At 43.0% G+C, this 11684-nt stretch overlaps 1 protein-coding gene across 1 annotated transcript in view; it reads left to right on the plus strand.

Moving 5' to 3' along the window:
* RIPK2 (receptor interacting serine/threonine kinase 2) overlaps positions 1-11368 on the plus strand; it is a 28477-nt gene extending 17109 nt beyond the window's left edge. Inside the window, exons 5-11 of the mRNA XM_081204718.1 lie at positions 788-837; positions 1329-1490; positions 4483-4568; positions 4723-4818; positions 6024-6105; positions 8364-8540; positions 9881-11368. Coding sequence (XP_081060844.1) covers positions 788-837; positions 1329-1490; positions 4483-4568; positions 4723-4818; positions 6024-6105; positions 8364-8540; positions 9881-10236 — 1009 coding nt within the window. The 3' untranslated portion in view covers positions 10237-11368. The remainder of the gene's footprint in view (positions 1-787; positions 838-1328; positions 1491-4482; positions 4569-4722; positions 4819-6023; positions 6106-8363; positions 8541-9880) is intronic.
* The last annotated feature ends 316 nt before the right edge of the window (positions 11369-11684 follow it).

An 11684-nucleotide genomic window follows, 5' to 3' on the forward strand; every position in this document is an offset into this window, starting at 1 on the left:
AAGACGCACCCACATTTCCCCTTCATTTTTGGAGGGGGGAAAGTGTGTCTTATAGGGCGAAAAATACGGTAATAGCAGGTTTGAATTCCTCACACCCAAAAAATATATTTTTATGACCTTCACATTGAAGAAATTTGCCAAAATTAACTCGCTAGACATGGCGAAATTTGAAACCTCCTACTACTTCAGGTTGCAATTGCATCTGAAATCACATTAGACTCATTTCTGAAGGTTTAAGCCAGCATGACACAGTGGTACACAAATATTTTTATAGATAAATGGATGTCAACAAATTTAATAAATAATAGTTTTGCATCTCACCCATTCAATCTGCAGTGTTACCAATTGCTTTCCTGTGGCAGGACTGCACCAAATGTTTAGAATGGCTGCAGAGTCCCTGGAAGGATGAGTTCACACATGCATGTTTCTTTGCAGATGGCTGTAGCATCCAGTCATGTAGGCTTGTGTGAGTGAGGCTACCAAGCATACATGTCTGAATAAGCTCTTCCCACTTTCTTTTGTACTTACTTTTGCACAGGATTATTCACCCTTGAGTTGCACATATATGCAGAAAGGCATACCTCAGGTTGCAGCTGTGAAGGGCAGCAGCCACTGAGTGCTTATTCCAACATAATGTTTGTGTTCTCCAACTGCCTTCAGGTTGTACCCCTTGTAGCCTGTTCCCCTCAGTTACTACATTTGGAAGCCTACCAGGGGGCGGAGTATATTTTGTCCCAGACTGATTTACATTTATGTTGTACTTTTCTCTTTTTTTACTTTTGAACAGCTATGCCATTATTATGTGGGAAGTGCTGTCAAGAAAGCAGCCATTTGAAGGTCAGACTACTTTCTTTAGTTTCATTGCATAACTTCTGTTTAGAATCAGCAAGATTGGGTTTAACATGCAGCAATCAGGGGGAACCTGCCCCTTGAAATAACGCAGTGCTTGCCCTACTCAGTGGAGACCCATTGAACCTAATGCAGTCATCTTCATTCATTGTGATGGGTCTACTCTGAATAGGGCCATATACAATGGGTCTTCTCTGAATAGCGTTAGATACAACCCTAATTATTACTGCTTTTTGTAATGACCGTTCTTTCTTGTAATGTAATGTACAAAGTCTTGTAATGACTTTGTTTTTCCCCTTTGGTTAAATAAATGACACTGTGAAGACTTGGAAAGGAAGGGGGGATTGGTAGCAATATCTTATAATTTAAGAGGGTCAACATTGTCTCTGTGTTCACAGGATGTGTGTGTTGTTGTTGTTTTGCCACGGCGTGAGAAGTACACATATTTCTAATAAGTGCGCAATATCTACTTTTGACAGATGTTATAAACCCCTTGCAGATTATGTATAGCGTGTCACAAGGAAAACGTCCGGACACTGGGAACGAGTATCTTCCGCTAGACATTCCTCACCGGGCCTTGATGCTGTCGTTAATGGAATCCGGCTGGGGGCAAAATCCAGACGAAAGGCCTTCTTTCTCAAGTGAGCTTCACCTTTTGCATAGCAGGGTAGGGAGCTTGGCAGGCGGCACTAAACTCTCCTGCTGCTGCATAATCTCTGTTAATTTCATTGAAGCATAACTATTGCCCTCCACCTAAGCCCCTCTTGGCAGTGAGTGGAAGCTGTGTGCCGGCTGTGTGATTAGGAGATTGCTCAATTTAGGCTCTGTACTCCACATGCATTTAAAGCACATGGCTTCCCCCAAAGAATCCAAAGAACCAGTGTTAGAAAGTTGGACATATAAGCTAGGCACCAAATGCTTAAACTTTGGTTATGGTCGGCACAGCAGAATGTCTATTTGCCAGGGGGTTGGATTAGATGACACGGGTCCGAATCTCCACAACGGAGTGAGCTCCCATTGCTCTGTCCCAGCTTCTGCCAACCTAGCAGTTCAAAAGCATACCAGTGCAAGTAGATAAATAGGTACTGCTGTGGCGGGAAGATAAACAGCCTTCTGTGTGCTCTGGCTTCTGTCACAGTCCTCCATGCACCAGAAGCAGTTTAGTCATGCTGGCCATGTGACACGGAAAGCTGTCTGTGGACAAACACCGGCTCCCTCGGCCTGAAAGTGAGATGAGCGCCGCAACCCCATATTTGCCTTTGACTGGAATTAACCATCCAGGGGTCCTTTACCTTTTTACAGTTCTATGATTCTATGATCTCACTTTGCTTGACTGTAGCTTGCTCTTACTATTCACTTGTCCCAGTATGCGAGAAGGAGAAACACACACAGTGGAAATGGAAATGGTTTTAACTGTGGACTAAGGTAGAGTTTTTAAACTGGCTGGGTGGAGATGTCTGATGCCAGCATGGCACCCAGAAATCTCCACACTTGGACCTGCACCAGAAGCAAAATGTGCCTGCCACCCAGGGAATTTCTAACACTGCTCAGAACTGCAGTTTGTTAAGGTGCTGGGAATCATAGCTCTGGAACAAGTTAAGATACAGTTCCTGTGATTCTTTGGGTTATCTAAATGTAAGGTGTTTATACAGCCAGAACAGTTCTGGAAGCATGCCAAGTGTCTGTGACCCCCCACCCAAATTTGCATCTATTACAGTTACAGTGTATGATTTGCATGAGTTATGTGAATGCCAGAGCATCATTTATGGTACAGATACAACTTATAGAAGACATCTGAAGGCAGCCCTGTATCGGGTTTTTAATATTTGATGTTTTATTATGTGTTGTAAGCTGCCCAGAGTGAATAAGCTAATCTTTCAGATTTCTCACTATGGGAGCTTTCAGGTGACTGCCGCTTCTGTTTTATTTTTTAGTTTTCTGCCTGTAAGATTTAACTGGGTTATACACCTTTTTATCTTGCCAAGAACCATCTTTTAAATCTTGCTTTCCCCCATTTAAAAAAAAAAAAAAACTTCTCTGCAGCTGCTAGCAAAAGCTTTGTCTAGTGTCAGATGTTGAAATGTTGAAATAACCAGCTTCTCCTCCTTCCCTTCATTTCGCAATAATCAGGGCAAAAGTCACAAAGTTAAATTTCGTGAATAATGCGGTCTTGCCTTGAGTCATTTGCAGCCTGTTCTCTGACAGTTTGCTTTTCCAGATATGTAGCTGTACCATAAATGAAGCTCTGGCTTCATAATTCCGGAGTTAGTTTGATCCTTTTGGATGCCTTTTATGGAGAGCCTACTGTTTTCCCACCTCTCTCTTCAGTCAATCCCTCTTCCCAGAGAACTCTGGGAACTGTGGTTGTGGGAGGGGAATGGAGGTCTCTCAGCACCCTTAAAAAACTGCACTTCCCATAATTCTTTGGAGGAAGTCATGACGGTTAAAGTGGTATAAAAAAAAGGTAAAGGGACCGCTGACCATTAGGTCCAGTCGTGGCCGACTCTGGGGTTGTGGCGCTCATCTCGCTTTATTGGCCAAGGGAGCCGGCGTACAGTTTCTGGGTCATGTGACCAGCATGACTGAGCCTCTTCTGGGGAACCAGAGCAGCGCACGGAAATGCCGTTTACCTTCCCGCTGGAGCGGTACCTATTTATCTACTTGCACTTTGACGTGCTTTCAAACTGCTAGGTTGGCAGGAGCAGGGACCGAGCAATGGGAGCTCACCCCGTCGCGGGGATTCGAGCCACCAACCTTCTGATTGGCAAGGCCCTGGTAAAAAATAAAAGGAGGCTGGCCATTTACTAGCTGCCACCTTCTAGATCGGGGATCTTGAAATCAGTGGCTTGAGGTAGATTTACTCCAGCTGTAGTGGCAGAAATCCTGTTGATCTTTGTGTGGCCACTTGAGCATTGAGCATGCTAGTTTCCCAGCCTCCCTGCTATTTGCTAGGGCTTGGCTAGCTGCATGAGGAGGAAGGAAGCACATCATCATGGCTGAGTTTGTGTTTCCTTAATGCTAAGTCGTAAAAAGTTGTTAGAGCAGAAAGCATTTTGTGTGGAATGTAGACACAATGTTGAAAGCAAATAGCTTGCAGTGCCTCGCTAGATGCAAAGAGTCCTGCTTGCTATGAATTCCCCCCCCCCCCGCCTCTCTTAGTTAACTAATAATATATAATTCAAAGGACTACATTGTCAGGTCCATTGTTTTATTTCCTTCCAGCCCGTATCAAAAAATAAATTTACCCATAGAAATCTGGGTATTTTCCAACCCAAAGAGCAGTGCAAACAGAAAGCCAAGGTAACATTGACATGCTGGTCTCCCCAGTTGTAGGAGGCCTGAAAGCTGTGACTTTTACATCCCAATGGCCTGCCTATATAAATAAATAAATCTGTTAGTAGCCCTTCTTGATGCATGGCTGTTGAATATCCCAGATCTGTGTCTGTGTAGTGATTTTTAAGCCTGCAATTTTCTTCAGGGGGTTGGGGTTGGCATCCTTACAGTGTGTTTTATGGTGTGTGCCCTTAATTCGCTTTCCCCCCACAAATGTGATTTCAAAAGTTCAGTAATTTACTGTTATAAGAGCTAATAGTATAGGACTGAACGTGGTTTTTCTCCCTTTTTCTTGCTTAGGGTGCTTAATAGAGCTTGAACCCGTGCTGAGAACCTTTGATGAGATACCTATGCTTCAGGCAGTGCTACAGTTAAAAAAAGCCAAAGTAAGTCTACGTTGTAACCCAAAGTGAAACTACACAAAGTGAAAGTTATTTGTCCACGCAAAGAAACAGGAAGCTTGAAATTGTATACCTAGAATGTATCCTCTTTTCACAGTTCCAAAGGTGACTGATACAAGCCTCCTAATGTCTCTTTCAGGCTGAATACGAGTGGCGATGTGTTCGTATGCCTAGCAAGAAGACCGATGGTGAATCAATATCTCTAAATATACCTTTAAATCCCAGTACGCAAGAGGTAAAGCGACCTTTTCTTTTATTATTGCCTTAGTATTTCTGTAACGCAGAGAATTGTAGTGTTGGAAGGGACCATGTAATATACTCTAAAGCACTTTGCATGTATTAAATCATTTTCCTTTTGTGCATTAACTCTATTTTGTGGGCCTTCTTTGCTCCTGTATTGAGTGAAGGGCATGGCTGCACTAAGTACACCAAAGGTCAGCAACCTAAGGCCCATGGGCCGGTAGTAGCCCACGGGGCTCGTGTATCCGGCATATGGCGACCCCTGCCGCCCCCCACCACTGGCTCTTACCAGCACAGTGTGTGGACCAACTTCCAGGTTGATGGCGCCTGTGCGTATGCGCACGAGCGCTCTTCCAACCCGGGTGCATCCTCCAACGGACGGAGCGTGGACCAGCCCATCGTTTGGCAAGCTTGGTGACCCCTGAAGTAGACTGACTGTGTGATGCAAACATCTGTAGCAAGCGGGTCTCTGATGAGGAAGCCATTTAGCCTGTGAGGCTGTTTGGCTAAGCCATGCCCACCTGCGCTACACCTGACATATCAGCTGTGGGACATGGAAAGACACATCTGGCCCAAATATGGTTGTGCATTTGGCTGACGTAGGTCCTTGCATAGATCCTTGCAAGCTCTGACAACCAGCTGATTGCCCACATGGGGTAAAATGTCATTCACCTACCTGTGAAACATAGCTCACAGGGTAGGGGGAGGTGATAAGGAAGGAGCCAGCCAGATCCAGTTCTCCACCTCCGCCTGCAAGGGCATAGCGTGAAGGCACATTATACATACAGTATTGTGGCTAAACTCAAAGCAGGCCCAACTCTGGTCTACATCTACCTGGGAGACAATAGGGAACTCTGAGCAGTATTCAACAAAGTTTTGCACTTTGAAATTAATGGACAGGACTTAATAATAATAATAATAATAATGGTTTATATCCATTGATTGTCCTACTCAGGGTAGACCCACTGAAGTTAATGAACAGGACTACCTCAGGCTCGTTAATTTCAGTGGGTCTGCTCTGATTAAAATGCAGTTGAATACCACCCTCTAGGTATACATCAAGTTGTGTTTATGTGCTGTGTATTAAAATGGGATAGTAATAATCCCTTCATAGGGCTTCAGGTGGGAGATTTTGCAGGGGAGGAATGCAATGTAAATACCATTATCGAATTTTTGCTCCATATGTTGTGATCATTCCAGGACTCTTCATCGCAATGTGATAGCTACCTTTCACGAAACACTGTCCGGGATACATCGAAACAGTGCAATCTCCTCTCGGAAGGTAAGCCCTCTTGACCTAGCACAACTTTATATTAAATACGTTTCTCTGCATTTTCCACCCATTGGTTCTTGTCCGACATTCTGGGACAACAGACAACAAGGGTGCCATCAGACGTGGGGATTATCATGTTAGTTTTCTGGGTTATAATGCTGTTCTGGTTTCTAATGTTCATTTTATACTGTGTTACCTTTTGGACAATATACCGCGATGCCGTACAGAGTTTCATTCACACCAGTGGGTGTGGCATGACACAACAGTGGACATCTTTTGACATGTCACAGAATCATAGAGTTGGAAGGGAACGTGAGGACCATTTAGTCCAACCCCTAACAGTGCAGGGATATACAGCTGTCCCAAATAAGGATCTTCACCCTTCATGGCCATACATGCTTTTGCTCTCCCCCCCTCCCCCTTCCCATGATTCACCCACAACAGTGAAGAATGAATCTCATCACATGGCATGAAACTGTAGGGACTAACATTACACACACACTCACACACACACACACACACACACACACATCCCATTATTTTCCATGTTAACAGGGTTCCAGACAAATTTTTTTCTCAAAGCAACATGGAAACAGGTTGCTAAACTTTTGCAAGATTTCCAGAAGTGGCATTTATGTCCTGTGACAGATTACATATACGGTAATGCAGAGATTATCAGATAAAGGAAATGTCAGAAAAGCAAAGTTAAAGTGCTTCCTGAATGCAGCCTCCGTCTGCTCCATTAAGGGATCCATGGAATACTAATTGGTTGAAGAAGTAGTAGAAAAATGAAGGAAAGCTTGGGGGCCATGAAGCTACAACAGGTTTGTCCTGACTGTTCACATCTGGACAAGCTGATTGGGTGTTCATTCTAGCTGCTATGTTACATTGTCATCATATGGCACTGAGTGAAAAAGATTGGAGTCAGCCCGGCCACACAGAACTTCAGACCACACTATTTCAGGGGCCAGCAACCTAAGGCCCATGGGCTGGAAGCAGCCCGCGGAGGTCATTTGACTGGCCCATGAGCTGCCTGCTTGCGCACTGCGCTAAATCAGCACGGTGCAGCACGGGGACTTGCCTCCGCGGTGCCGGAAATCGCATCTGCGCACACGCAGATGCCGAAAATCACAGGTGCGCACACATTATCCAGCCCATGGAGGGATCTTCGCACAACTGATCCAGCCCAGGCAAGATAAGCCTTCCTGACCCCTGCACTATTTCTTGAGGTACCAGTGATATAGCATGTGATGCATTAAGTGTCCCCTCCCCAGACTCCCTGTGTTGCAAAGGCTTGTGGGATGCAGATTCCAGATCTTGCACAGCTACAGCAGACGATCCTAGAATCAGCCTCCTGCAAGACATAAAAGGGATTTGGAGCCACATCTCTCTAATTGTTCGGCCCTGCAGCTTGGAGCAGCACCATGCCTTGGGCCAGCCCTGGCAAGCTCCTCCATTTATGGGCTGCGGCCTCACGTTTGTGGACCGTGGTCAAAGCAAAGGGGCGCATCTACACTGATGTGACTCCATGACTCAGATAGTACAAGGGTAGACGAGTCTAAAAAGCCCCGGACACAAAATTTCATGGCCTTCTAGTGGCTATGGTGGCTGATAGTAATACGTTTGGCTTTAATTCTAGAGGTGTATACTCGATTCTGACCAAACTAAGCCTCTTAGAGCAAAATATAAATCCTGGTAAATGAGCCACCATAGATGCCAGAAGGGCTATGAAAATGTGTGGTCCCAGGCATTTTAGACTCGTCTACCCATGTACACATCTGCATTGCTTTTTTTTTAATAAATATTTATTAAAGTTTCCATAATATTACATAATGAAAAAGAAAAAAATAGAAAATGAAAAACAGTTAAAAATAATTCCATCTTTACATCACTTATCTTTCATTTACTTGTTTCCCGGACCTCCTCATACCTCCCTTTTTTGTATTCCAGTTCAATTTATTAGTTCAGCAATTCCTTTCCCTCCTTATTATCCTGATCTTTAATCTTAATATATTATAACATTAAATTTTTACCTATTAAAAATCCAATTTTTCCATATTCTTTGGTTTCACCTCAGATCGTATAAATCTTTCGCCTTCCACATCTGCATTGCTTGCCAGATGTGAATTTTTTCAGCTTTCCTATCTGGGCTGCAGAAGACTGGATGCATGATTAAGCATGCAAAATGACTTCTGGCTTTGTTTTTGGTGTGATTCGAATTCAAAATTGGAAAAAAAATCATACAAACCACTCTGTCTTCATTACAGGTAAATATGACTCATTGGATGAACCTCACTCGTTGATTAGCTTGAAGCAAAATCGCTCGCTGCCGTCGACTATTCCGTCTTATGCATCTCAACAAAACTCCTGCTCGTCCACCACAGATAGTTCTGATTCCTCAAATTCCACGCCATACCCACGTCAGCCACCAAGAAGTAACTCAGGTACAGAAGTCGAACCTTCGTTTTCCTTGTCTCCATCTCACTTTATCACTTGGAGTATTGAGTAACATTGCCATGAAGCATGGTGTGTAGTACAGCTAAATCAGGTCTCTGAACACAGAAGCATTGATGCAGCTTATGCAAATTCACCCGCATTTCCCTCTTTTGCCTCTTTGATTATGTTTCTGAGGATGAGTTTATACAGTTTTTCTGACCAGAAAATGTTACTCTGCAACTGTTCCCTTTCAAAGCTTCCTTGTGAACGTACCACAAATGACTTCTACTTAACCACATTCTGAGCAACGATATAAATAAAGTCCTTCAGACTGTAAGTTGGGGATGGACTGTTTATTACTTTGAGGCTGCTGTTTCTGCAAACTGGGGGGTAAATTGCATTAAACACTGTGGGACCTCTTTCTGAATAAATGCAGGGAGGACTGGGCAGCATATGTCTGCAAAATAACTGGTTTGTGCATCTATTTAAACCATTATTATTAGTGTTCTGATAACTTGATTCACATCATTAAATACATTGCAAATTCATGTGAATATAAAACAAAAAGAGGTTAAAAAGAGACACTGTTACAGATGGGAAAGAATTGCAGTGCAGGAAGTAGTTCGAATGTACTTGTAAATGCGTGTATTTCTTTTGAGAATCTGACTGATAAGCAATGGTTAGTTATCAAGATTGGAATCCTAGTCATCTAAACAAAAAGAGTCTTATCTGATTTATTTGAATGAAGCTGTAAATTGATTCAGTTGACTAATATAATACTCATTATAAACATTAGGCAGACTCCTTTGCACTCTCATTTTCAGTTCCTGCTTAAGATTTAGGCAGACCTACCCAGATATACAGCTTTATTAATCATATTTGGTTTGGTTTTCATATTTTGATAAATTTTATGTCTACAGTTGTACCTTGGTTTTCAAACAGCTTAGTTCTCAAACGTTATGGCTCCCGAACTCCGCAAACCAGTTCCAGTTTGCAAACTATTTTTGGAAGCCGAGCGTCCGACAGGGCTTATGAATCAGAAGCTGCGCTTTGGTTTCCAGATGTTTTGGAAGTCGAACGGACTTCTGGAACGGATTCCGTTCGACTTCCAAGGTACGACTGTACTTGGTTTTCAGATTTGGGGTATTTTTTATTATGAATATTTTGCACTGCTTTATGCAAGCTGCTTAGAGGTTTTTGTTGATTTGGCACTGTTGAAATGACACAGATAAATAATTCTGGTATTTTGAAACGAAGGCAATTCTCTCTCAAATAGTTCTGCTGCATTTTGATGCTCTTCGTATGCGTTCACACCTTTGGCATCTTTCTCCCCTCTGCCCTTTGTTAGATTTTATGCTGCAGACTCTGCAGACTCTGCAGCAGCAGGAGCAGCAAGATGAAACTGTGGCTCACCAGTGGATCCAAACCAGAAGAGAAGACATAGTCAACCAGATGACGGAGGCTTGCCTTAACCAGTCCTTGGACGCCCTCCTTTCAAGGGATTTAATCATGAAAGAAGATTATGAACTTATCAGCACAAAACCTACAAGGACCTCAAAAGTCAGGCAGCTGCTCGACACGACTGACAGCCAAGGAGAGGACGTTGCTCGAGTCATAGTGCAAAAACTGAAAGACAACAAACAGCTAGGACTTCAGCCTTATCCAAATATATCTGCTCCCTGCAGGTCCACATCTTTGAATTGATAAACATCCGTATAAAGATCTTGCAGTGTTTTCCTAAAAGTTGGGATTCCTGTTTCTGAAATGTCACTGCTACATGACTCTAGACTGAAGTTTGGAGTGGGTGGGTCAGGGGGAAGCCTGGCAAGTGAAAGTATTACATGACACCCTTGTTGTTTTTTTAAGTTCTAAAAACTGCTTTTACACTGCATCTCAGTGGAGACTTTATAGATCCATTTTGTGGATCTATAAAAATACATAAATATTAAAAAAAATGGGGAAAGTGCACACAGCTTTGCTGTCTTTATACACGTTCTCTCATCTGTCAAAACTACCTTTGTGAAAGAAGAACAAGATTACTGATTTTGTAAGTTGGCAGAATTGCTCTAAAGAAGTTGTTTTCAAGCCCTCTTAATGAAGGGCGAAGCCTTTCTGCCTTGACTCGTCTGCTGTGGGACCTACACCCTAACTGCTCCACTGCTGCTGTGCATTGTGGGAGATTATAGGGCATATTCTGAGGTTCCTGGTCAGTTTTCAGAGACCTTGACCAGACTTCTTGAGCCGTATCCCATAAGCAAGAGCACTCTCCCTGGAGAACATCCACTGCTGCAGCTGTGTAATGTAGGAAAAGATCAGGAACCGTAGACAAGCTTGTGTACTGAGAATGATCTTTCCTTTGAAAAACATGGTAAGTTTTCAAGAAAGGCTTGGGACTGTAAATGGCTTGGGCCCCAAATACTTGATGACACTGGTGCAAGGGGCAGTGGTGGTTGGGCCTTCTCTATGGTGGCACCTTGTGCATGGAATTTACCTTTGGGGAAATTTGGTTGTCTCCCTGCCTTTTAAAATGCCAATAAGATTCAAGCCTTTGGTCCATAATCTGAGGACTGCTTTGACCGCTAGTTGCTGCCATTTACCATTTTATGCTGTGATGGCTGTTTGAGTTTGATGGTTTTATTGTAATTGTGGATGGATGGATGGATGGATGGATGGATGGAGAGACATTTGTATTTATATATTTTACATACTGCCCTGGGGAGGATGGGGTTTAAGAAAAACCTCAAACAATAACAATAAATAAACCCCAGGGTTGCCCAGAGCATCATTTGAAAACCATAAATCTAAAAAAAGAAAAATGAAAACATTGTGGAAGTGACTCGTGTTTATTCTAGGCTTACTTCTTCCTTATTTCCTGGGGAAATCCACTGTGTGTTCTTTTTCCGGAGGTACTCAACGCCCCACTGACTTCAGTTAAAAGACGTTAGTGAATCATAGCTTGCTAAATGTTCTTGCTGAGAAGTATAGATGTGTTGTAACTACCCAGCCTCCAACACAAATGCTTCATCAAAGCAGTAAAAAAACCCAAAAGCCAACACTGTAATACAAACATTAACAACCAAGCATTTCAAACTGGATGACAATTTACGAGTAAGGTCTTTTCCACACTTCTTTCTGCTTGTCTTACATTTTCT

This window comes from Podarcis bocagei, assembly GCF_964188305.1.
Source record: "Podarcis bocagei genome assembly, chromosome: 8".
Classification (NCBI taxonomy): domain Eukaryota; kingdom Metazoa; phylum Chordata; class Lepidosauria; order Squamata; family Lacertidae; genus Podarcis; species Podarcis bocagei.